The sequence below is a fragment of the Myiozetetes cayanensis genome, unplaced genomic scaffold, assembly GCF_022539395.1.
Source record: "Myiozetetes cayanensis isolate MyiCay16 unplaced genomic scaffold, myiCay2020 scf2-11, whole genome shotgun sequence".
NCBI lineage: Eukaryota > Metazoa > Chordata > Aves > Passeriformes > Tyrannidae > Myiozetetes > Myiozetetes cayanensis.
In genome coordinates this window covers 61,922,244-61,949,209 of record NW_026087411.1, presented here as the reverse complement: position 1 = coordinate 61,949,209, position 26,966 = coordinate 61,922,244, and the positions used below count along the sequence as shown (strand labels likewise).

At 38.8% G+C, this 26,966-nt stretch overlaps 1 protein-coding gene across 3 annotated transcripts; it reads left to right on the top strand.

Annotated features, from left to right (window-relative positions):
• The first annotated feature begins 96 nt into the window (after positions 1 to 96).
• On the top strand, positions 97 to 26,966 carry TRMT11 (tRNA methyltransferase 11 homolog). 3 transcript variants are annotated; one of them, XM_050315917.1, is made up of 13 exons: positions 97 to 213; positions 3,727 to 3,792; positions 4,528 to 4,601; positions 5,876 to 5,957; positions 6,055 to 6,147; positions 7,194 to 7,328; positions 8,983 to 9,139; positions 13,583 to 13,663; positions 14,300 to 14,464; positions 15,864 to 15,936; positions 16,633 to 16,764; positions 20,119 to 20,239; positions 26,382 to 26,966. In XM_050315917.1, exons 1-13 carry the CDS (start codon positions 139 to 141, stop codon positions 26,511 to 26,513), a joined length of 1,386 nt encoding a protein of 461 aa, XP_050171874.1. In that variant the 5' UTR covers positions 97 to 138; the 3' UTR covers positions 26,514 to 26,966. The 3 variants fall into 3 exon arrangements, with proteins under 3 accessions (XP_050171874.1, XP_050171875.1, XP_050171876.1); XM_050315918.1 differs by lacking the exon at positions 97 to 213 and adding an exon at positions 2,373 to 3,168; XM_050315919.1 differs by lacking the exons at positions 97 to 213; positions 3,727 to 3,792; positions 4,528 to 4,601; ... (1 more) ...; positions 6,055 to 6,147; positions 7,194 to 7,328 and adding an exon at positions 8,789 to 8,863.

Here is a 26,966-nt window from a genome sequence, read left to right as displayed (position 1 = left end):
GCGCAGCACCGATCTCCCACCCAGCTCCCGCTCGTCCCCGTGTGTCCGGGCCACACGCCCCTGCCCGGGCCGCTCCCGCCGCGGCGCGGAGCCCGCCCCATCCCGGCGGCGCATGCGGGGCGCGGGGCATGGCCGGCCATGGCGCTGGCGGCTCCGGCGCTCCGGCGGTACTTGCTGCTGCTGGCACAGGAGCACCTCGAGTTCCGCCTGCCGGTGAGCGCTGCAAGGACCGGGGGCCGGGGGCCAGGACGGGACCGGGGACTGGGACCGGGGCCCGGGGCCGGAGCGCTCCCGGACAGCGCGGTCCCGGCTGTGCCCGCGGGCGGCCGGACCCCGGCGGGGCCTCGCCCGCCCCGCGCGGCTCGGGGCTCCCGGTGCGCCTTCGCTCCCCGCGTCCCGTGTCAAGAGACAGAACCCAGGCGTGGGGCCGCCTCTCCTCCCTTCCCGCCCCGTGGAGAGCGTCTGCGTGGGGGCTTGTTTTTGCCCTTGCCTCTTTTTCCAGAGCCTCTTGGCGTTAGTGGAGGTTGCCAGCAGAGTACGTGGGGCTCCACGTGAGAAGAGGAAGCTGTGAGGGGGGTGGTTGGGGTGGGAAATGGGGTTACAGAAATGCTTTCGGGATCTTGCTTTGGTGACTTTTAAAGTTTGTTTAAACTATACTGCTGCTCCCGCCAGCGCGGTGTGGGTACAGAAATGGTTGGTGCTGCCCTGGGGACGCTTGCGGTCAGCTCTCATTCCAGTGCCCAGTGGACTGCCCGGGGAAGTGGTGGAGTCACCGGCCCTGCAGGTGTTTAAAGGAAAGGCTGGATGTGGCGCGTTGTGCCGCGGTCTAGTTGAGGTGGTGGTGTTCAGGCATAGGTTGGTCTCCATGATCTCAGAGGTCTTTCCCAACCTGACTGATTCTGTGATTCCCTGTCCCACGTGTTTATGGAGCTCTGCGAGGCAGGAGATTTGCAGGTATCTCCATTTTCAGAAGGAAGATTTGGGGGGGCAGTGAGGATGGTGCTCTCTGAAGCCCTAGGGCCTGTGGCATGGGCCGGGATTGAGCAGAGGTCTCCAAGACCTCGGCTGGCATTCCTGGTTGCAAGCCTTGCTCACACTGGTGGCACTGAGGACTGCTCACTTTTAGCTTGTGATTCTGGGTGTTTGCTTCCATGCAGTCAGAAAGGTTTGTGCCCCCCTGGGCTGTGTGGGATTAGGGAGAGTGGAGCAGCTTCTGTGGTGGGATCAGAGCAAGTCCTGCCTGGAGTGCTGCAGTCTGCTTGTTGTTGACACGAGTGTGATGGTTGGTTGCAACATCTGGGGTGCGGAGTTTGTTCCCTGTCGCTAAATCTGCTTTACCTTATTCTGTGTTCACAGAAATAATTGAAATGAAAATAAATTGTAACTTACTTGAAGCTCCCTGGTCTTTTTTTTTAATCCCCAGTGTTTTTATGGGCCCTTGGTGAATGCGTAGTTTAGCATACGCTCAGTTTCCACATTAGTAAGAAAGCCATCTTGTTTGTAAATTTAACTTGTGATTATTTTTTTCCCATGATAACTTACGGAGTTGCTATATACCTTAACAAATTTTGATACCCTAAGGGCTCTTCTAGGCACTGTCTGGAAGAGCTAGTAATATCCAGGATAGTATGTTATTGTTTAAAATAGCAATGCTGAAATATAGAGTTATTTTGTTAGAATTGGTAGGTCATCGTTACACGTTATAAAATATTTAATGTGTCTTGCATCATTTGTTTTCCTTGTTTTCATTAACGTTTTCTATTATGCATTGATTTTTAGTATTTCCTTTGTGAGCCTGGAACATGAATTTATTTATTTATTTATGATCAACCGAGTTTGTCTTTAGGCAAGGTCATCAGATGAAGTAAAAACATGATGATATATATGTAAGAGTTTTTCTTTTATCACCAAGGTTATAGTGGCACTTGATTGCTATAGCTGCTGAAGAAAGCAGTTCCATTTCCCTTTTCTTGTACTCTGCTCAGCCATCTGTTTGGCTTGGTCATGAGCTACGTTAAGGGCTCAATGGAACAAGGAAGGACGGATTTTTTTAGCTAGATGATCTGCTTGATCTCCCATCTCTACCACATCTGCATATCGGATATGAGAGGACTGCTTTTGTTCTTCTGGTAGTGCTGAATCACAGCAACTAAAGGTGTTCGTCAAAGTCCGCATTTGTTGTTCAGCGTCTGAAGTTACGTGTTTCATGTTTCTTAGTTGATAGACTGTGCTCCATGGTCAGGGATCTGTTTTTTGTTAGGTCAGATACTTAAGGGTAGGATCAGGCATTCTGTTTTACAGCACAGCTTGTCTCTAATGGAGAGATCAGTGCATGTCAGATGTTTTCTTATCAATGTGCTCAGGCAGATACGTTCCAGTGCTTCATTGTCTTTACTCTTGGAACGATCTTCCCCAACTTCTCATCCAGAGCACTGCTGTGGTTTGAACCTCATGCAGTCATCTCCTCCATAATAAATGTTGAAAACAGATTATTATCTTTCTTTATCACAGCAACTTTTAGCATGTGTAGCTGGTCTCTCCCAGCCTTTTCTTGCTGGCCGTGTTTTTTCTGCTTCTCATTTTTGTCAGTTTCCTGTAGGTAATATTACCGGTGTGTGGAGATGCCACCAATTCATGTATAAAATCTCAGGTGCTTTTTCTGCCTCAGGACCATACAGTGAAATAGATACACGTAATCTTATATTTTTTTGAACGTTTCTTATGTCCCTTCTATTCAAATGGAAAGAGGGAAATGAGTGGGGTAATGTCCCACTAAAACCGTATGCTAGTGTCATACTGGGTTTTTCTTTCCTCCATTTTTTGGTGATAATTAATGGCAGTCTTTTCGTTTACCCACTCAGTTGAAACTTAAGCCAGTATAAAATTTTCCCTCTGTGTTCTTTTTCCGGTAGCATCCAGAGATTGCAGCATGTAATTTCTAGTGTTGGGGCTGCACGAGAAACATCCCTGATATTTACATCTCATTTGACTTTGAAAGCCTTTTAAGTACATTGTTTTTTCTTTTTTTCAGGTATTACTTATTAGCTTGTTTCTTGGAGATTTGCTCTTTTGTGTGTTCAGTTTGCAGTCTTTTGATTTAGAGAAGACATCTACTAAAGAAAACTTGGGATTGGGATTTACAAGTTGAGATACTCGTAAAGCAGAGAGGTAACGGAAAAGGAATTGATGTTTAGTGCTGGTCCTGGCCCTTGGTCAGTGTTACTAGAGAAACACCATTTTAATGTGAATTAGTCAGAAAAATATTTTAAGAATAGTATAATACTATAAGGGGAATATTGTTGTGAGACTGCAGGATTAAGCAGTAAAGATTTAGATGAAGGAGAAAATCTGAAGCAGAGAAACTTGATTAGTGAAATTTGCCTAACGGAGCTCATTCCTTTGCCACTGAACTCTGAGAAAGCTGCTTTTAAAGCAGGAAAGTCTTACCTTTTTTTCTGTTCATGAACAGTACATACAAACTGAATTTACTTGAGAACTTCTGTCCTATCTATGCAACTACTCTGAGCGTTTCACTGTCTGTTCCCACAGTAAAGTTGGTAGTACATGCCATTCTGTCTTCTTTTTCTGTCTCTAGAATTTTGTTCTTAATCCTCACCGTCTGCAATAGAATTTGTGTTATGCTGCTCTTTTTTCCTTGTTTCCCCCTTTCTTTCTTCAAACATTCATTAATGATTCTAAAGCCTGACCTCTATATTTTCAATTTAGGAAATAACATCATTGCTCTCCCTTTGTGGTGGAAAATTCAGTGGTGAGCAGGAAATTCGTGTTAATGTAAGTGAGGACCAAATATTGTACTTGAGTGTGTTTATGGTATGCAAGTATGTTCTTTATAGTATTTTTGATAAATGTGGGTAACTGAATAAATTTTGAAGTTTCGTAGAAAAATCAGGAATCTTCCAAAAACGAGGCACTCTCAATTTCAGTAAAGGCTCAGAACTTAAAGAAAAGATGCACAAAATACACCTCAGCATGTCTTCGTTTAACAGTATGAAAAGAAGCAGTGCCATCTGCTGGGAGACTCTCCTTTCTTCTCGGAATAGCCGAACCGTGAAAACATTCAGCAGCAGTTTGGATTTGATGTTTGCGTCTAAATCAATGAGACAGATTATCTGGAAGAGTACAGCTGGGAAGCTGTATGGTTTTGGTCTCAATGCTTAGTCCGAGAATATTACCAGGAATAAGTTACTGCTTGTGTGTAACAAGATGTTTTCCGTCTTTAGGGGATGCATAGTCTAGAGAAGTGCAAACAAATAATATTTTACTAAGTCAAAGATACAGTGGAAAAATGAAATACATAACAAAATTTGTCAGACATTCAAGCCGAGCAAACGGTTTTGCCTGAAATTAAATATTTATCATCTGTATGATTACAGTCAACAGATTTATTTTTTTTTTTTATATTCAGCATGCACATTCTGTTTTTATAGAACAGAATTGTGTAGTTGTGTAATTCTTCTGATGTCCTCCAACTAGGTATTTGTATCACTTACCTTCTTTTTATTTCAGTCTCCATTTTGGATTCTCAATATTCCTTCAGAAGAGATGGCAAGGGGACTAATGAAACGGACTGTATGTGCAAAGTAAGAGATTAAAATCTTGTAAACAATAATTGAAGTGGTGGAATATTGTTTTGTTGTGGCAAATACAGATTTCTTATGCAGTCTTCAAATAAACAGTCTTTGATTCCTTCTAGAATTAAGAAGATGTAACTGGAGTTTGTAGGACTCTTGTAGGACTGATTATGTAGCATTCACGTTTTCTTGGTGTATGATCAAGTCAGGGTCTGGAAATAGTGTTCTTCACTCCAGAGACAGTACTCACTGATGTTTTATTCACCTTGAATAAGTTTAGTTAATGGGTTGTTTTCAAAATGTGTATGGAATTAAAAGATAAAAATGATGATAAGTAAAAATTGAAAATCAAGTTTTGAAGGGAAAGGTTTTGTTACCCTCCCTTAGTGCTGGCATCTGAGCTCTCAGCCCAGCCCACTGCAGCAGAGGTCCTTCTAGAAAATTCAAGAGCACAAGAGTATGCCAGAGAGTGATTGTTCCAGCTGGTCCTTTTTAGAGGTGTCTGAATAACATTTTTGCAGTGAGGCTTGTGAGAGAGGCTGTGGAGGTATGATTTGGGATGAGAGGCAGTGTAGGCATGGTGTGTCTCTGACCATACTAAATTTCTGGTGTTTGTGCTGTGTTCTTCAGAGTTAGTTTGGGCCCCTCTGCAGAGCACTGCATAGTCCCCGTTGAGTGCTTATTGTGTCAGGTATTCAGCTTTACCTCCAGTGACTGGGGCTGTCCACTCTTGCCTAAAGGAGCCCCATGTGTACAAAACTGTCCTTAGGACAGTGTGTTTCCAGTGGAGATCAACTGTACTGCACTTCAGAAAGCAGCCGTAGGCAGCTAAGGAAGTAAAATATGACAGAGCAGCTTTCAGATGTTCTGTATACCATGCTCTTTGTATGCTGTGTATCCTTAATTTACGTAGAAAGTGTAGCTAGCCCACAGCTTATTTTTCTGGCCTGCTGCTGGTTGTGGGAAGACATGTTAGTTTTAGAAGATTACCAGTGCATCTTCATTGCACTGCTAATCAATATCAAAAGCTCTGATGCTTTTAGTATATGTTACCAAACCAAAAAAAAAAAAGGCATAATTGAAATATTGGCTTAGGATTAAAAATTAATGTGTCCTTATTAAGAACAAAAATTAAAACATTTGCTAAGAATTAAATACCACACTTTAGAACTCCATGAAGTAAAGCCTAAATAAATTGGCCAAGAAGGTTAGAAGGAGTAAGTGTCTGTAAGGCATTTTGCCTCCTCCATGTTACTGCACTCTCAAAAACTTTGTAATTTCAGGTCTATATTTGAACTGTGGGGTCATGGAAGATCTGAGGGGGAGCTCTATGCCTCTTTGAAGAACTATCCAGTGGACAAGATGGTATGCATATAAAGAATCTGGATAATGTGGTCCCTCTATCCACTGAATAACATTGCATCTATACTAATGAAACTATCTTTGCCTTTTTTTTTTTCAGCTTCCATATCTACAGTCAGGCTCTACTTATAAAGTACATATTCATACATTTAATAAAACACTGACCCAAGCAGAGAAAATAAAAAAGATTGATGTAAGTAGATGGTTAAGAAATCTTTGATGTTTAGTTTAATCATTTATGTTGTTCTTATTCCATGCTATCAAAGTATTTAAGTTTGGGTTTCCTAAAGATCTGAAAGAAGTTTATTGCTTATATCTTATCAGGTCTAAATGAGGTCTTTGTGTCTGAATTAAAATTCCCTCAAAATTCACAATGTTTTTTTGCTTACCTAAACAGACCATGTGTGGCATATACAAAGCTAAAGAAACAGCTGATTTCATCCCAGTGTGCTGGGGAAACTGAAGCTTATTACCCAAAACACTAAGATTCAAATGGCTAGAGTTAGGTGCTAGACTTTTGGAAAATCTGTTAGTTGATCTCCGAATTAGGCTTCTATTGTTGCAGAATGTGGAACAAGTGACTTCCGTTGCAAGCTGTGGATTGTGTGCTATTCTCCTGTTCTGCTCCTTATGCTCTTGTCTGCACTTGTGCTCTCCTCTTAACTGTATCAGTATTATAATTAGGACATTTTTTTAAATTACTGTTAATTTTTGCTCTTCCACATGGTGTTTTATCAGCTATTTGTTCTATTTACGCCATTTACAGAAATTGAAGTTATCTGTATTAGTAGTAGCCACTCTTTCCTGTTTGTTAGATTTTGTGTACATGAAATAATGCTGAGTATGTAAATTGGTGTAGCTGCACATCACTGAAATTTTATATCCCATTGTTCATCATCAGTGTTGTTTTTGTAACTTGAGAATTGTGTAAACAATATGTACAGTTCATTTCCTCTAAAGTTGGGTTCTCTTCAGTTAATAAAAAGTGTTATGGTTCCTGACTTCTAATTCTTAATCATATGAGGTATTTTGTATTACAAGAAAGGTATTTCAAAAATCTAGATAAAATTGAGAATGTACTTTTAATACTTATCTATCATTTCTCACAAGTAAAATTGTGGTGGGGATTTTTGGGGTCGAGGGTTTGTTTTGGGTTTTTTTTCTATTGGAGGGGAGGTGCCTATTAAAAAATTTATCCTGGTTTGAGGTTTTTTTACTCTGTTTTTCTTTATTGTATAGGCCCTTGAATTTCTGCCATTCAAAGGAAAAGTAAATTTAAAGAATCCAGAACATATCTTCTGGATTTTGGAAGATTATGGAACGAACCCAAATAATGTTCCAGAAGAGCCCTTTCATCTGTATTTTGGTAGATGGGTGCGTGAGTATGCTTGCTTCTTATGAGTTCTTATGAGCTTGTATTTTCAGGAAAGTGTTCTTCACTTTAAATGTAAAAACTTATGTTGACTTTCAGTGGAAGCAGACTATATAATTATGTCTGAATCTGTCACTGCAAGTCTTGGAGACTTTACTGTGACTAGGAAAAAGTGGGTTAATTGAGCAATTTAGAGGTGGAAAAAAGTGAAGTTGTATCTGGAAACACACCTTATCTTGCCCTCCACTGAGAGAACTCAGCACAGCTGTGAGACTGCACAGCTGTAGTGGTGCATTATGTTGTTGTGGGCCCAGCTGCAGCTGAAAGCACCAGCAGTGTGTTTCAGACACACAGAAAGATAGACAGAACTGTAGACGGCTTGTGGCCCTGCTCAGTTGTGTCAGGCCCACTAGAGCATTCTGTAAGTGCTTCAAGAGGTCCTGACAGGAACCTCCACGGAAAGGTGCAGACTGATCCCTGAGGCTTTGGACATCAGTAGGCTCAGCTCACAGACCTGAAGGGGACACTGGCAGTGCAGGGCCTACAGCAGGAACCACTTATAAAAGCTGTCTGAAGCCTGTCAGCTGAGGTCTTCACTACAGACCTTCTTGCCTGTTGGCTGTATGCCCTTTAAAGCTGCCACATTATTAGCGTATCCTGAGGAAATCTGATCTGGTGTTTTATTTTTTTGTGAGGAAAAAGTGGCTCCCCAAAGGACATCTTCCAGAATGACATGAGCCACTGATGGGAATATGTGCTAACAGTGTCCTATGTCAAGGGCAGCTGGAAGGAGGGAGAACCACTGCAGAGGCTGTACAGCTATGCTCAGTGGCTTGTGTACAGGGAAGTTAGACATCCAAGTGATACGTTAGGACCTGTGAGTGTTCTCCGTGCTTGTGGTTAACGTGCAAGCACCCCGTGTTGTGGCAATGCTGTAAAACATTGCAGCTGTTGTCCCATCTGTGCTGGATTCTTGAAGTGCTGAGTAAACCAACCTAAAAAAAATTAGGCGAGTGTATTTTGTTTACCCAGTAAGACTGATGTTGACCAGAGGTGGGGGGGTAGTGTTGGAAGAGCTTTTGACCGTGTTTTCTTGCAGGTAGCTTTGGTCTTCTTCAACATATTTTGGAAGTCTGATGTAAAAGTACTAGCATTTGGTCTGTGTTTGGTTTTCCATTAAATTCTGATCTGTTAATGCTATCCTGAGTATAGATTTTGAGCATGACAGAAATGCCAGTGAAGAAGGAAATTCTGCATGACCTTAAGCATACATGTGTGTATGTGCACGCATGTGTTAACGTGCATTTCTCCTCGTCTTAATTTTGAAATTCTTTTAACTCTGAATTGCCAGGAATTGTTTTTCTGATACTCAGAATAATAGCAAAGTTGCTATAATTGTTATTTCTTCAGAAGAATTTTCTGTCTAAAATGTTTGTATATTTTTAACCTCTGTCTTGAAGAATTTATCTAGGTGTTGAACCAAGATATCTGTTGCTTGGAAAGAAGTCTGTCATATTTTCAGACGTCAGAAAGCAAGGTGATGTGTTACGAAATGAAGTTACCTGTTTTTGGATGGTGTCACTTAAGCACGTCTGTTATCCTGCCTGCTTATATCTTGTATCTAAGACCTGACAGAGATTTTAAATGTTTCAACAGATTGCAGATGGCCAAAGAGAACTCATTGAATCCTACAGTGTAAAGAAGAGACACTTTATTGGAAATACAAGCATGGATGCCTGCCTGTCTTTCATTATGGCCAACCATGGGAGAGTAAAACCCAATGATATTGTATATGATCCATTTGTTGGAACAGGTACTTTTTTTTAATCTCCAACTGGTGAGAAAATCTAGAAGATTGTCTTACTGTTTGCACCAGACTTTTACCTGGTGCAGTGGCTTCTGGTGCTCAGTTGATATTTGAGATGATACCAAAGGCAAACGCTGATTGTAAAATGAGTAGTCTGTTAACTTGAAAGGGATTTGGGGGAAGGAGATCAGCTTCTAGAGCTTTAACCAGTTTATTTTACACTTCTAAAAAATCTGTCTTTACTTTTCACGCAACATGGCTTAAACACTACTTCCTATGTGTCATGGACTGCCTAAGATTCAAAGTGACCAAGAAGTGAAATTGGCTAATGTACTTCCTGCGGTCACTTTCAGGGGGTTACAACGAGCAGCATTTTAGAGCTGTCTATTTAGAGTGCTGAGGGCATGTCTAGGCGTTTAACATAACAATAGTTGGGTCATAGCATTCAGTAGAGATCAGTTTGTTGTTCCTTCACATCCTGTCTTTAGGATATAATACTGCTCACACCATGTATCCGCCCCTAGCTGAACTTTTCCTAGTTTATCCAGGAGGGGGAGCTTTTATTCCACATATTACTCTGAATGACATAGAAGTACCTTTTGCCTCAGGGAAACTCAGCTGTTTTGTAGGTGAAATAGCTGATCTGTTGTGTCAGGTTGTGCCATATAATCATAGCAGAGTATACTGTATTAAGCTACCTATAGGAGTTTCTTCAAAAGCATAATGAAGGCTGTGTTTATGACCTGGATTTTAGAGTCAGAGTAGACTCATAGAACATCCTGGGTTAGAAGGGACCCGCAAGGATCATCAAAGTCCAACTCCCTGAACCTGTACAGGACAACCCCAAGAATCACACCATGTGCCTGAGAGCATTGTCCAAATGCTTCTTGAACTCTGTCAGGCTTGGTACTGTGACCACTTCTCTGGGGAGCCTGTTCCAGTGCTCAGCCACCCCCTCAGTGAAGAACCTTTTCCTGATATCTGACCTAAACCTCCTCTGACTCAGCTTCAAGCCATTTCCTCCAGTCCTGTTGCTGGTCACCAGAGAGAAGAGATCAGTGTATACCCCTCCACATCCATAGGAGTTTCAGACTGCAGTGAGGCCTTCCGTCAGTCTCCTCTTCTCCAGGCTGAACAGACCAAGTGACCTCAGACACTCCTCATATGGCTTCCCCTCAAGGCCCTTCACCAACTTTGTTGCTCTCTTTTGGGTGCTCTCTAGTGGCTTAATATCTTTCTTATATTGTGACACCCAAAACTGCACACAGTATTCAAGGTGAGGCTGCCCCAGAGCAGAGCAAAGTGGGACAATCCCCTCCTAAACCAGCTGGAGATCCTTTGCCTGATGCTCCCCAGGACACTGCTGACTCCTATTTAACTTGCCAAACTTTGATCAAGATGACCACATGTAAGATGCATACAATTAAAAATACTTACGTTAATGGGAGGATGAGGATAGTTTTCTGCAGAAATGACTGCACACTAGTTAGGGAGAGAGAAGACAACACTACAGGGTCACCAGTAGGATAAATTCTTAATAGCATGTATCTTCTCTGTACCACGGAAAACAAACCAGGGATATAATATTTTCAGAAACACAAGGCTTCAGTGAACTCTGTTTTTGTCCCTAATTTTTGTTCATATATGATCTGATTTTTTTCATGCATAATAATGTTTTATGAAATTTTCTCCTCGTCCTTGTCCTTCTTTGAAAGGTTCAAGAAATTCCTCTATTTATCTGTGAGCAGTTTGTTTGATTTTGGTGTCTATGGCTTTGCATCTTCTTACGAAAACCTGCTAAACAAAAAAAAATTTCTGAGAGCATTCATTCTCATGGGAGTGAAAAGGAAGGTAAAGACAGTGGAAGAAAAATCACATGGAAATGGCAAAGCTATAGAAATTCAACATCAATGATAAATCATTTTTCAGTTCAAAAGGTAACAAATACAATAAAAGTATACAAAATTCTCAACAAATTGCCTAGTGGTTTGAATTGCATTTTTTGGGGATTTTTTTCCCTGGATATCTGTAATATAAAGTCTAAAGGTGCATGGGTTTGCTGATGGGTTTGAAATGAACATACATACAGGATTTGAGGACCATTTTGAAACTGCAGTTCAGATTTCCTTACTGATGCAGCCTTATTATCTGGCATGGTTCCTTCCTGATTTTTTTGCAGTGAAAAGGTAAATAGTGCCAAATCAGAATGGCCTTGCAAAATGGTGCGTCCTTGTTGGAAAGAAACTGTTTTTTGCATAAGCCAAATCACAAGTCTTCCACATTAGTGTAACAGTGGCAGATTGGCAGTTGACACTGGAATATGAAGTGCTCTTTAACCACGCTGGCTTTTAGGAGGCTTGATTCCCCTTCTTATCATAGAGCAGAATTGGAACGTCCAGGATTGTTTTTAAGTTCCATAAACTGTTTAAATATCCTTTCCTTAGTGTAGAGCACAAAGAAGCCTGGAGGTTTCTGGAAGAATAAATCAAGTCTTCTACCTTAATAGTTTGTGCTTCCTCCTAGACAATCTGTTCAGGTTATCTCAGTAATCTTGTTGATTGTACCATTGGAAGGTATTTGTCCTTACTTTCTCTTTGCCATTTTGTGATACTGTGTAGTTGCAAATGGCAAGAAGGTTTTCTTTGACATCTTCGGGGACAGTGCTATGACCAGTGCTCGTGGGTGCTGAAGAGATGGGGGAATAGCATACAATAGAAAGGCATGAAGTTCTGTGCCACCAGCATATTCTGCTAATAGTCATCAGGGGACACAGATTCTCTGATTAACTGTCTTAGCATCTGTTTCATATAGTAGATCAAAGGGCTGACCATATTACAGTATTTAAGTATTCGTGCACCTTCTGTGTGAACACAATTGAACTAGTACCAGCTGAGATTTATTGAAAACTTTAAGTTCATGTTTTCCTAACTTTTTTTTGCCTGTGATTAAAACCATTCTTAGATGGGCAAAGTACTTTCTTCTTACTTTCTTGTAGGACTGGGTGGTATGCCTTACTTGGGGTCAGGACTAGCTAAATTTGTCCAGACCCTCTGGAATACTGCCCATCTCTTCTGAGGGATTGTAGCCAAGAAGGGAAATGGGTGACTCCTCTGGGTTGAGTAGACTTGCTTTTCCCTGATCCAAGAAAAAGCAGAGGAATTTGAAAACTTTCATTTCTTCCTCACATTTGGTTTTCGTAGAGTTGGTTACCATATGGTGTAGGAGTTTTCTAGTTCTCTGAGATGGGACACTTTAGCCCACGCACACAGGGCATGTTAGGGATGTGTTTGTCCTGAGTGGATGGCTCAGGGCAGTGCAGCCTCCTGAAGTGCTTCTCTCCACGCTCCCTGTGAATGAGAGAACTGATGTCATCAGCGCAGCCAGCTTGCACGTTGTTCCCTGTGCTTGTCCACTCTTCCATCCTGCAGTAGTCTTACCCTTTTTTTTAGTAGGACTGTTGCCATCAGTAATGTGGGGTTCACAGCCTTGTTCTCAGTCACTGTTCTGTTTTAAACCATTCTGCTAGCTACATAGCTCCTATTTAATAACTTGACCACACAGGTATGTGGTATTCTTCTGCAGTCTGTCCATTGTTTCATTTGGAAGCTGTTAAAGAGGTAATGTCATTTGTTCATTTTTGTGGTCTGTTCAACTCTTGTCAAGTTTCAAGGGGAAATCACACATGCTTTTCTGTTAGGGTTCTTTTTTGGTAAATTAGGAAAGCAGATCTCAGTAGTAGTGACTAAAAATGGTTTTATTGCAGAATAAGTACATTGGTAAAACTACTGACCAAATAGGCAGCATACTCACAGAAATATGCATTTGTGTATCGTTTTCACGCGGCATAACAATTACAGAAACTGTTTTGATGTTGCTGTTTACACTGGACATATTTACATTTGCAAGGCTCTTGAACATTGTTTGTTACTCGGGGAATGGCCACATTATACAACAAGTTTGATTTTAGACGCAGTTAAGGAGACTGACTTTGCGAACAGACACAGTAGAACTGCCGTTTGTTTGGTGATGACTTTTCAAATTTTGTACCGACAGTTTGAAATTCTGTTCCTTGCAAAGTCGTATCAAAAGTTTTGGATCATGTGATGATTAAAGAATCTTACTGCTTTGAAATACAGAAAACCATAAACAAACTCCTAAGAGCAGTCTCGAGATAAGGAGTGACATAGGGCAAAGTAAGATAAGGAGAATCAGGTGTAGCAGACAAGAGACTTAGTTGTAATTATCTTTGATTATAGTTGCATAGTGATTCTAACAGGTTGGTAGTTTTAATTATTTTTTTTAGTTTCTTTTTCTTTTATGCTTGGGTCTAGCTTTGGGTCTAGTGTGCTACTGCTTGTGTAAACTCCTGAAGTTGCTGAGGAAAAAATTCCAACACAAGTGACATTTATGACAGGAGTTTATATTTTTCCTCTTTTCTTCCCTGTGTAGGTGGCCTTCTAATCTCCTCAGCACACTTTGGAGCATATGTGTGTGGTACTGATATAGATTACAACACAATCCACGGATTAGGTATGTTACGTATTTCTAAGCCATTGAAATCTTGCTCTCTGGAATTTAAGGTGGTAGTGGATGATACGTAGTGGATTTTAAAGCAGTATTAATCTTATTAGGATTTATTTGGTTATGCTTATTTTTATTCACCAATTTACACGTATCCCAGCTAAAATATTATCTTATTTTTAAGCAGGAAATATTTTAAAAAAGGAATAATAAAAACCAAAGTTCCAAGTAATAATTACCACAGCTGTGTGCTCTCTCTAACCTGTGATGTATGAAGCTTCTTGTAACCTAACCCAGGAAGTCTAATCTCATTCTTACTTCTCTGAAAATCTGCAGTGCAAATTATATCTGACCTGGTGGACAGGACTGTGACTGATGGTCAGAGAGAACATCTTACAAAACAACATCTTTATAAATACGTTCTGGGACACCCTTTGCAGATGGTGCAGCAGAACTTTTCTTGTGTATTTTCATTATTCCTTACTAATTCTGAAGTTTACTGCAAGTACTTTTGACAGGTTTAGTAGTGATGTTTAATTATTTTCCATTAAATTATATGGTAGAGTATTATGGAAAGCTTTTCTTATATAATAGTTTCTTATTAAGTGTGCTTTTCTCCCCACTCTCTGCCCTCTCCCTTCCCAGGCAAGGCAAGCAGAAAGAACCAGAAATGGAGAGGGCCAGATGAAAATATCAGAGCTAATCTCCGACAGTATGGTTTAGAGAAATACTACCTCGATGCGCTGGTTGCTGATTCTTCAAGGCCGATATGGCGAAAAGGGATGCTGTTCGACGCAATCATTACAGACCGTAAGTTTGTTACTGCTTTTTGTTGACTAACAGCAGTGACTAAAAGATTATTGCCAATGTCTGAGCCTATGTGCATTGATTTAATGTCTGGATGAGCTATCAGATCTGCGGTTTCCATGTTATCAGAGGTGATTATTGAGAGCAGCACTATGGAAATTGGATCTGCATTTGACATCTCTGCATTTATTTTAAGGGTAGTTAGAAATATGTAACAAAGCTGGCAGTAACTCTTTCTTCCGTGGAAAGAATATTGTGTTCACCAGCAGAAATCAATATGGCTGAAAATCATCCTTTGAAGAAGTCTTATTCAGTAAAACTGAATCGAACAACTTTATCGATGCACAGAGACTTCTTTTCAGAACAGTCCATGTTGCTGTTAGGACTTGATCTGCAGTACATTGGAGTCTGACATGCAACCCTGATGGGCTTCTGGAGACTTATGTCAAATGCTACTGTAATGCTTCCAAAGAGAAGTTTTAATGTGTTTCCAGTACACTTAACTAGAAGCATTAGCATTTTGGAAGGATCCTTTGCTCTTTTAGCAACCTATGTACTAAACATCATTTGTCATGTATGAGAGGGAATAGAAACTAGGTGAATAAATGAAAGACCTTGATACAGCAATTTCTGATCTGTAGTACTGACTCTTATGATGAGACATTCATGTTAATTAGGAATAGGGAGTGTGACTTTTCTTCGTGGGTTGCTTGCTAGTTTTTATTTGTTCCGTCTGGCAATAAGACAGTGTAGAATATTAATATGGATTCAGAACTGAGTGTGACACAATTTGTAAGACTCCTGCGATGGTTATATTGGTGCTTCCATGATGCTGAAACAAGTCTCACAAAACCAGTGGTTTTGAACATGAAATAAGTATGTTATGTTATTAGAAATGTGCAAAAATGTATGAGAAAAAGCCGTCTCTGGTTCTTAGGTGTGAGAATTACCGTTTGTGTAATGTACTGGCAAGAAATTCCAGCGTATTTAATTTCATTTTGAAAAAGGTTAGCTGAGTGCTGTAGGGGACATGTTCACGTCTGGCAAACAAAAGAGGATGGAATTATTTGTCACATGTTGGAAGTCTAAGGAATATCTTTTAATTAACAAAACAGAAAAGCATTGTCTTTTTTAGTGTAGTGAACTTCTAGGCTATTAGAAGCTCTTAGAAAGCTGAAGGGCTTTCTTTGAAATAGTTTTAAAGTAACCTTTTGGAGTAATAAACTTTTAGTAGATCTTAAAGAAATTTCCCTTACTGACTTTTACTTTGTAAAAGCTTTTCTTTTTTTTAACTTTGTATAAGGCACAGTTTGTGCGCTGTTGTGTATGTATGGTATAATTGTGTGTTATTTGGACAAAGGATGAGGTTCTCATCTCTGCATTATGCATTTGCTTTATCTAGCACCATATGGTATCAGAGAAGCTACTCGCAGAACAGGTTCACTGAAGGAAGCAGTTAAGTCGGTTGAAAGAAGGTAGGTGAGCTGTCTTGTCTGTTGTAGACTATAGATGTCTTAATGGAAATCTAGTTGCATTTTAGAATCTTTATTACTTCTTGGTTGGCCATCAACAGTTAAAAAAATGGTAGCAATTATAATTAAAGAAGAAAACCCATTTTTGCTCTGTTTGCAAAACCAGTATGTTACTTCCTGGTTTTGTTCTCCCTGCTTATCATTTGTGTGTGTTCAGATTTTGAATCCTATCCTGTTCCCAGAAAGCTCTCTTCAGTCTCTACAGGCTGCAAAATCAGTCTAAAATTAGAATGCCCGTATTTTACCTCAACCTCTTCTCTTTTGGATTTCCACTACTCTTTTCAGAGACAGGTCATGGCTTCTTCACTGCCTGGCCTTGATTGTCTTCTGTGTTTTACTCTAAATTGTTAAGAAAGATGGCTGTGCGAAACAACTATTCCCAGTATACCTGTGATTCCTTGACTGAGGATGATAGTCTTAAGAGCCAGTTAGGGGAACTTGCAAAGTCATATTCCTCATATTAGAAGTTGTATTTCTGGACTGTCACAGTTAGTTTTGCGAGTGTCAGATAGTGCTTTTGTGGTCTGGGTTTGTTTTTGGTTTGTTAGTTGTTGTGGGTTTTTTTAGTTATTATTTTAAGAAATGTAGGTTTTACCCTTGCTTTTATGTTTGTTTACACTTGTACAATTTTTTGTTTAGCGCAGAAAATCACATCTTCGTTTCATCCAGTTATCATCTAAGTGACATCTTTTTTGACCTGTTGAAGTTTGCGGCAGAACATCTGGTGATGGGAGGAAGATTAGTTTACTGGCTGCCGATATACAGGCCTGAGTATGTATTGTTGGTTTCTGTTGTGTTGTATGTCAGAATGGATGCTGCACTCTCACTGTGTTTCTTTTGGGGCACAGTACAGCTGGAGCTCCCATAGTACCAGCAGTCAAGAGTAGTGCCCAGACTTTGTATTTTAAAACTTCGTGTGAGGACAACCAGATCTTGAAGTAAGGTTTTTGAATGGTGACAATTTATGACTATTTACCAAACAGAAAAAGCCTTAGCATGTCATTGCTAATGGACATCCAGTGAATTGAAGTTTAAGCTTAGAAAGTTAAACTTTCAAGGTACATATTATTACGTGTTTCTTTGGAGTAATTGTTAGAGACGTGTGACAAGGTCCTGTAAAAACCATTCTTGGTTCTTTGGAGTTTGGCACTGCTAATTTAGCTTTCTTCTGAGAAATAAAAGTCAAGTGACCAAGAGATGGTAGTGAGAGGCTGGAATCATAAGGGAACAGCCCTGTTAAGGACGAGAGAGGCCAGCAGAGACTGCAGGATCCTGTCTGCTCAGTAGTGCAGCCTGGGTTCAGAACTGAGTTTAAAAGGAAAGACAGCTGTTTGCATACCTTACTTCAGCATCTCTTAGATAAGGTTTGAGGCTTTTTTTTGTTGTGGTTTTGTGTTTTTTTAAACTGTTTCATTGTAAAGTGAGGAGTTCTGTAGGTTTTTCAGAGTATTTTCCAGATACAGATGTGCTCTGAAGGTAGTTTTTACAATGTCAGATGTTTCTATGCGCAGTCAAACTATACTGATGAATAAAGTGGTGGTTGTCCCTGATTTCACCATGGAAATGGCTTATGACTGTCCTATATATCCTGTATATTACGTGCTTTAGAAATTTGGAAATCAAATGAAGCCATCTCATTTACATGCTGCTGTAACAGGAGAGTGCACTTAGCAGTTTGCATTTTTTAATAAATGATAGAGTTGTTATCTTTAGTCTTTTTTCATTGTGAGACAATTCAAAAACAAAGCAATGAATGTCATTAACAGTATTATAGTTAGTTGTTCAAAATGTCTGTCTGTACATGCTTAACCTCAACAGACTGTGTGTAATTGTGAATTCTAAGATTTCCATGCCAATAAAAACTGTTTGGATTTACTGAATTTATTCTGTTCATCAAGATACCAGAATTCTTCTGTCTGCTCATTGAACTTTGATAAAAAACATGTTTCCTCACTACAGCTGTGTAAAGTGTTTTACTTTAGATGACTTGGGAACTGCACATTCAGGATCTGCTTTAGTTGCTGTTTTGGGGAGGTCTAGTTAAGTTGCCTCGTAAAAAGTGAATTTGTATATCCTACTGTGAATTGAAACACTGAAGTCACTATATTAGCACAGAATATTAGTACAGTCACTTTATTTTCAGCTGTAATGCTGAACAAGGGAACAGACGTTAAAACAAGTATGTAGGGGGAAGAGAAGATACTTTCTACGAACATGTTGTATTATCAAATATCCCTTGGCAACACCTGCCTTCAATTTCATTTGTTGAGATCCTTGTGTATTACCTTAAATTAAAGCCAAAACTGGATTTAAATGGATGTCTGTTAAAACCACTGCTTCTGTATTCCTTATTTGATAAGGTTCTGATTTTTACCTGAAAGAATGTAGAAATACATGCATTAATGCTAACAGACAAGGCTTTTTAACAAACTGATAATGATCTCTCCTTCTGCAAGATAGCATCTCACTCCAAAGTTTACTCTTTCAATCTGACATTGAAGTCATTGTTGAGTTGGAATTCTTTTGATTCCTTGACAGTCAGTCTTTTATATGGTTTTGTATTTATAAACTTTATATTTATAAACCTTATTATATATATAAAAATTTAAGATGATGTGGCGGAGTGCCTACCTTTGTAGGAGGAAGAGAGAGTTTGGTGGTACTGGATGCACTGAAAGTCTTGTGTAATAGAAAGAACAGTTGAGAATTAATTTTATTCTCCTTTGTCAGAAGCATGTTCTGACTTCAGCTAGCGGAAGTAGCAACTTGATTCCACATGAGAAGAGATTAAAAGGTTGTTTTGCAGTCTGGAAGTTTTGGAGCAAACAAAGAGGCAGTACTGTTTGGGTTATTTTTTTCTTATTTACAAATCTGTGTTTGGTATTGAGTTACTTGTTTAACAGCTCACTGTTATCTTAAGAAATGCCAAGTTTTCCATCAGCACCTAGACTGATCCTATTTTGTGTTATGTTACATTTGACTTCTTTTTCTCCCAGAACAATACCTTTACTTTGTAAAGTGCCTTCAGAAAATCCACCTCTTCACAAGAAAAACGTGAAGCTCCTCTTTCATGCCTTATAAATTGAAGTGATAGATGTTTAAGTTGTTTAGTTCTGCATTTTAATGTCTGACTTCTGTTCACTCCTAAGCATTGGAGAAACATGAGAGCAGGCATTTTGTACAAAGTCATAGTCCCTGACAATACCAGAACCCATCTTCTGTGTTATGTTGAAGTAGCTATTACATAAAAGCTTATTACAAAAACTAAGACTAAATGACTGATCTGTGTTTCAGTATATGGGAAGGGTGTCTGATCTCATATTGATCATATTAGCTAGGTCAATACTTCTTGCTGCTCTAGTTGCATGCAAAGGTCTTAAATCTGTAAATTCCTCTTTCAGCAGTAGAAATGGAAGGATTGAAAGCAATCTAGAGAAAGCACTTGATACAGAAAATCGGGTGCGTATGAGACAGGACATTTAAAACCCTGTAACTGCTTGCTTCTATAGGTAGGATTTAATTGTAACCCAGTGTTGCTGCTATCTGATGCTAAATGATAATGGATTTTTTTTCTTACCAATAGAAAAAGTAATTATAATGAGATAGACTTGTAACACCAAATTTTGAAGTCCAGGAATGGCACTGTCTATTAGGAGCTGGCTTGATAAGGTTTGAAATTGAATTGTGATGATCTCCTTTAGGGAACCAGAGTTAAGTCTCTTATTCCTGCAACTTCATATATATTGTCTGGAATATGTTTTTAAAATCACAGCTCCCATTGGATAAGTTACTATTTCTGGTTAGCTGAGATATTTTCTACTTGACATTATACAGGCAGGCCTGTGTGCATACATTAACGTAATTTAAATACATATAGAAAATGGGGTGTTTATTTCTCTTTACTGTGAGGTTTTAATTTATTTTAGACACTCTGTGTCACAAGATGATTGAAATGTATGTTGTCAAAACTCTGGAGCACTGATATCTGAATTTCTTTAATCAGATTAAAGTGCATAACAACTTTCTAGTGTAAGCCTTTTTGTGAACAGTCTATAAGAATTTTGTTTCAGATACAAGTCTTGCACTTCATGAGCTTACAGCATTATGAATGTTAATTTCTTCCAGATATACAGAAGAAATCATTCCCCGCCACCCGTGCCTGAAACTTATTAGCAACTGTGAGCAGATGCTTTCCAGGCACACATCAAGGCGCCTGATTACCATGGAAAAGGTGAAGGAATTCAAGGTAAGCTTGAATTCTTGATTACATTCTGTTAAAAAATAGTAGCTATTGCATTCATGACAAGTTTGTGCTCTTTGCCAGTTGATCCTTATTTATATCACACTTGAGTTTTTATGGTCCGATTAAGAGCTGTTGTAAAATTGGGCAGTGTTTTTTTCTCTTTTTCTTCTCAGTTTTTGGTAAACTCTTCATCCCAAGCAAGCCCCTGAATAGTGTGAAAAAGATCTTTGAACCTATGGCTACTTGTGTATCTCATCCACAGAGATGCCTAAGTTTCCATTGATTTTGAAGTGTAACTTGATGCCCAAGTAAATACTAAATGGCTTTGTGGGTCTTTCAGTACAGGTAAACCATATTCAATTCTGTTACTTCATCTTTAGAGCTCTTAGTTTTTGAGATAATATTGAAGATGTAAAAGTACAGTGAAGCATACTGGCTCTTTCTTGTTTTGGGACACATTAAGTGCCTCTCCTGAGGCACTGGGGGGAGGGAATATTTCTTTCAGGTCTCCTTTCCATTCTTGCTGCTTCTCTCACTCAATACTGTTAAAAGAGATGCTACGCAAATGTGAGGCAAATGCTTAATGAAAATGCACCCAGTGAGCAAGTGTTTTTAGTGCAATCCTTGTCAGTTGGAAGAGCTATTTCAGATGACAGGAGATACAGTCAAACTGCTGTGTCTGCGTGGTGCTTGCACTAATAACACAGCAGGGTTTCAGTACTGTGTTCATAATGCTCATGATCCAGTGCAGTTCTCAAGCAACACCTGAATTTTTAAAAGCACTGCAGGTGGAGGAGTTCAGTGTCAGAGCTGCCGACTTCACCAGTAGCGGAGCAGGAGGGTAGATGCTGAAAAATTTTGACATGTGTGTCTCAGGGTTTTCAGGGAGGTTTTCTGCAGGAGGTTTATTAATACCAGTGCTGTGGGATAACATGTTCTAATCTAAAAAATATATCCACTCTTCTGCGAGTAGACTTTTGTCATTTGTTATTCTTGTTTTGTGCATCACCTGTTCTTCACTATGTGGTTTGACAGGTTCATGTCTGGAAATGCTTAGCTCTGAGCACCCGAGACTATTTGGCAGTTTTGCTGCTTAGATAAAACTGCTCAGGTGCTTATATTCAGGCCTGCAGATGTCTCTTAGACAATCTAAAGATACCAGAACCCATTTATGGTTTTTGATGATGTAAAACTTAATCTAAAGAACAAAATGCATATTGAGTCCTTAGCTAGTGCCTGCTTGGTTTAGAGTCTTGTTTGGTGTCTAAGATTTCCCCACCTCAGTGTCCCTTATCTGGAACATGGCTTTTCATTTCTTAATATTCTGAGCAACCTTTGAATTGAATATTTCTGACTCACCAGATGTGATCATAAAATTCAGTAGTTAGTGTTTTGGCTGTTTTCTTAAATGAAAGAGTGAATTTTTATGAATATGCAAACATTTATGTTTCCAGACAGTTCCTGTCTGTTTTACTAAACTGGTCTGTAACAGGCACTCACAGCTGTCTTTTAATTCCGCTTAGTGCAGCACTTGCAAGTGGCTAAGAAGTTTTACAAATCATATAGTGTCATTATGCAGTTCTTTGGTTTCCCCAGTGTTTGGCACCAATAAGGAATTGCAGATTTCACAGCAAATTTGATTTCACTATTAACACTCTAAATTCCTAAATGGAGATGAATTCAATTAGTTACTGAAATTGGTGGTGCATTTTGTTTGGAATTGTAATAAAAAGGAGACCAAAATGAATGCGAAAAGTGAGTATGTCTTGATGAAGTATTGATCTATCGCAAGTAATCATTAACGTGTAGATCAAATATGTTGAATTAAAAGCCTCACAAAAGGTGGTATATAACTCACTGTCTAGTAGGCATCCAGTCTGTTCTTCTTAAGTTTACAGTGAAATCATGCCAACTGGAAAAGATTTCTCACTGAACTAAGTGATTATATGAATAGGCTTTCCAGCATATGTATAATATGAGCAGAGCAGTTATTTATTTTTTAATATTTAAGGTGCTGCTTTTTTTATATTAACTTTTCAGACAACTTTTGCCATTGTTCTCCCAGCACAGTGCTCACCCCAAAATTTCCATGTCACATGGTCACTCCAGAGTTGTTACTGGTGTAGAAATTTTCCTGTTGAATTTAGCAGTGTCTGTTCCTGGATATGACCCTGTTGTCCCCATTTTGGTAACTGTTCCATTTTGTTTACTGCTGTATAGCTGTCCAGCACCAGGTGTAGAGTGGTAGGAAGAGGTGATAAGGCTAGGAATAATTTTTTTTTTCTTTAAACAAAAACTGAATGTGGGTAATTACTCTGGAGCTGAACTGAGGCATGCTAGATGTTAAAAATCTTTAGAATATCACTTAATATTTGCCAAGATTTAAAGAAAAGCAAAACTTTCTTGTTATCATTAAGCATCCTCCTATTCCACCTCTGTCATTATTTATTTGAGATCTGCAACACCTATTTTAGTGTTGTTGTTACAACAAGTAAGTGTTGAGTTGAAAACTCGAAGTAGCTAAAAGCAATTTGGTAGCTTTTTGACAAGAATTTTGTTGGTTTGCCGTTGTCAGAGAACTCATCATAAAACATTTCAGAGCAACATTTATGTGATAACTGCTGCTTGCAATTAGTCTACTGTTTAGAGAACCTAAATTATTCAAAATGATAACCAAGGATAATGATAAAGAATGACCAGGGATTAACGAATATCTCCTCTGAATTTTACAAATAAAGGAAGAAGTCTTTGTCTTCTTGGTAGTTCTGACACACTGGGGAAAGAGCTGACTTAGTGCCAAGTAGGCTGATCATTGCTGTTCGATCTTCTAAATTATTTCTTGGGAAGTCTCACTGTTTTTTGTTAAATAACCAATTACAAACTTTATGCCTTGAAAACTACGTATGGTTGTTTCAAAGGAAATGAGGGAAAAAAGTTACTCATACCTAGATGCAGCTGTGTGTCACGAGCAGCACTCCTTATTTCTCTTCCAGCATGTCGAGAGAGAGAGACTGTTTTCCTTAAAATGTTGTGGTTCAACTCTATAGCCTAAATTTAAACTTACTTTCTTTTTCAGAAGAAAAAGGAAAAGAAAGTTAAAAAATGTCCATTTTAACTGTACTGGACAGTTAATGCATTTGAGGGAGACTTGATACTGCCCCTGACACCCTCCGTAAGAGATCTCTCTTAATGCAGAATGTTCCTGTCATATATTTAGTTTTCATATTCTATCAATTTATGCTACTCAAGACAGAGAGTAACTGAGGGTGTTTGACTTATTTCGTTACTAAAACAAGCTGCTGTCTGATGCCCAGGCAAATTCTAGTGCGAATTGTCACAACAAATTCTTTAATGAAGAGCTTTTTGAACAAGTACTCCTGGTGTTCAGATTGTAACCATTTAGCTCCCTGATACAAATTGTCATAATTTAGAATTTGTTTGGAAATCATTAGTTTCTGAAATCCAAGAATTTATTTTACTTTGGTCAATTCTCATGTTGCCCATAAAACTGTTTTGATTAGTAAATGCTAACGTTGGTATCTCCAGGTAGTTCAGGATTTCTTTATTTTCTTTTCTCTCTTTTAAGGAGCAATTCACAATCTGTAGATTTTTTTTGTTTGTTTTGGTTGCTTGGGTTTTTTGGGGTCTTTTTAAGCAATAACCATCTCTATTAGGCAGTCATGCCTGCGCAGGGGAGAGATACAGAATGAAACCTCTTAAACTGGAATTACTGTGATGTGGGCCAGGAGCTTCCTTTATAATCTTTCCCAATAAACCCATGCATGGCTTCACATCTCTCATTTAGTGAGCAGAGGTTTGCAGAGCTTTTGATGAGGCCTGGATTTTCGAGATAGATTCTGCTGTGGAGTGGTGCACCAGGCCTCTTTCCATTTGATGAATGCAGATACTCCTGTTACACCTGTGTTTTACTTAAGTTTGTTCTCTTACACAGTATATCCTCTCTTTGCCTTAACCAGCTTGGGGATAGAGGAGGGAGAAGTTTCTTTCCTCTTTCCTCCCTTCACCCTGAATCAGCATTTTGTTTCTTACAGAATCAAAATGAGTGGTGTACACATGTGTGACCTCTTACAGGTTGTGGGGATTAATTTTTATGTTAAAATATCATTGACCCATATATCATTATCCTTCAGGGTCAAATATCCCATCCATTTCTCAAAATAAGTGAATTATGTAGAATTCTTGTTAAAACACATCCCAACAATATAAAAGTACATGTTTAGTTCAAAGAAGGATTTCTGACCTGCAAATTCAGGAGAAGAATAAGCACTCTTTTCCTCAGAGTGGTGTGGAGAAGTGAGTACAGGCTGGCTCTGAGAGGAGAGTGTCTTAAGCCCTCCTTGTTTCCTGTCTGCCTGTAGTAATCTTGTAATTTTCTTGGGTTTTTTTTTCCATGAATATGTTAAAACCACGGGGTTTATCAGCCTGAGAATAGTCTTGGAGATAGCAGTCTCTCACAGGTGACCAAAAGACAATAGGTACTACTGTAGGTTTACTGAAGTCATTTTCTTCTGCTGTTTTCCAGTGGTGCAGTATTTAAATGGAGCTGCTACTGGCATACATGCTTTATATGTTAGATATCTACTTGGCACTAAACATTTAGCAAGTTAATTTAAGATGGTGTCACGTTACTTGTATCTGCTGCAATAGCAGGTGAGAACTACTTTTTAGGAATATCTCATTGTGTCCACAAGAGGGCCCTTGTACATGCACACAAGCCTCTTGCTTTGTTGAAAAACCTTTTGTTTCACCCCTTTTAGAATGCGTGTTAGTATATCCAAAGCTAGGTTAGGTGTTGAATCTTGCTAGGCGAAAACCTGGAAAGGCTACAAAATAGTGAAGGGAGAGATTGTTCATTAGGATTCAATTGATCCTTGCACATTTGTAGTATGAAAATACAGACTAAAATCTACTTCCATGTTTCTACTACTTATGCTAAAGCATTCCACGGTAACTTTATTTATAAATATGAACAAATAACTCTGAGTTGTAAACTTAAGTAATGAACCAATCTGCGTGTAACTGCATTGCTTAAAAAAACAGTGAATATGCATTAAGAAGAAACAGTTAAATCGAGGTTTAGTTCTGTTGTGTGCTCGTTTTTATTTTCTCTTTGTGCAGTTCAGTTGTTCTATGTGAGGCTGCTTGTCACCTTTCCATCTTGCTATTGACCATAATAAAGTGACATCAGCCATAAGCAGAACACTGTTTTTAGAAGTCCCATCAATTTTCTTTAGCACTCAGGTTAAAGTTTGATGTATTGTTTAGGTTATAGCATTGCTAATGTTAATTGACAAGTATCTTAATTGTGTAAAGCCATAGTACACTATGAACTAAACCTTTGTATATGTAGTGGGCCAGTTTTCTAAACTATGTTGGCTGGTGTCAAATATTTATAATGTGTAGGGATTAACGGTGTCAACTTTAACTTTCAGAGGTATATGAATGCTGCACAAAAAATTTTCTCTGATGGTGCTTCAATAACTGTAGGAACTCATTTTAACTGACTGTGTTCCTCTTCTGTTTATACCTGCCTTGGAGAACTCTGAGTGATGGAATTCTCCAGATGGCATTTTTTCTGGAAAATACATATTTGCCTATATAAAAGTCTGTGTAGCTTAGTACCTGTGCTCATTCATTCATGTAAGGGTAGGATTCTGGTGAGGCCAGATGAAATATTTGCAGTGATGCAGCGCTGTTAAAACTGACAAGTTGCATAATTTTGCTGTACAGAGTAGAATAATGGAAGGTTGAATGAGTACATTAAGGAACACAAACAAAAAGTAACATCATGAACAAAATCCCTTTGTCTGCTTACAGCTTGTATTTGATCAATGTCAAATGAGAATCCATGGCATATGGAATTTCATTTCTGTTAAATGTTAAGACTTTGAAGTAGAATGCATATGTTCTTCTTAATCCTAATGGAAACCTTAGCATTCTATCTTTTAAATTCTTTAAATCAGTGTAGTGTCTTAAATGGGTGCTGTTGAATTGTAAAAAAAAAAAAAACTAACTACTTTACCTTTACTTGTAATTGTTTGAAAAAGTCTGGAAGCAAATCAGTGGCAACACCTGCTGAACCTGCTACTCTGAAGTCTAATGCTTGCTTTTTGATACCATGCAGGATCAAGATGAGAATTCTTACTTGTTGGATGGCCAGTATATGCCATACAGGGGACACAATTCTTTCCGTGAGAAGTATTTCAGTGGTGTGACAAAGAGGATTGCCAAGGAAGAAAAAGACAATCAGAAGTAAAATGTAAACAGATTAAAAAATGAGAAAAGAATGGAGATCATGCTTCTTTGTAAGGACATCTGGATATGAACATTCATTTGGATGTTTCAGAAAAATAAATACTGCTTTTAATTTTAAAACAAGATGAAACCCACAACACAGGTTGAGAGCAGTTCTTTTTAATTAGCTTTGTGTATAGCAGATTTTATTGTACAAGTTTTTTGAGTCTTATTTAATTTATATTTGTACTTTCAAGTACTAATGATGATTGACTAAAACCATTATTATTGTTCTTTCACAATTAACATTTACAAAAAAGTAGTAGTATTATTTGGCTTCTTAAACTGTGAACATCTGGCTGTTTGAGAAACACGTGGTGGTGATCAAGGATTACTTATTAAGAAGATCATTTTCATTTGTTTTGTTTTTTTGTAAATGGTATACAATAAAACAAGACTGTTTTGAGGTTTTTTT

What these genes read in the sequence shown, in the direction of transcription:
- TRMT11 (XM_050315917.1), top strand. Translation starts at nt 139, where the DNA reads ATGGCGCTGGCGGCTCCGGCGCTCCGGCGGTACTTGCTGCTGCTGGCA. An exon ending in AGAAAATAAAAAAGATTGAT is followed by an intron (nt 6,148 to 7,193) that starts GTAAGTAGATGG and finishes TTTATTGTATAG; the next exon opens with GCCCTTGAATTTCTGCCATT. An exon ending in CTGCCGATATACAGGCCTGA is followed by an intron (nt 16,765 to 20,118) that starts GTATGTATTGTT and finishes AATTTCTTCCAG; the next exon opens with ATATACAGAAGAAATCATTC.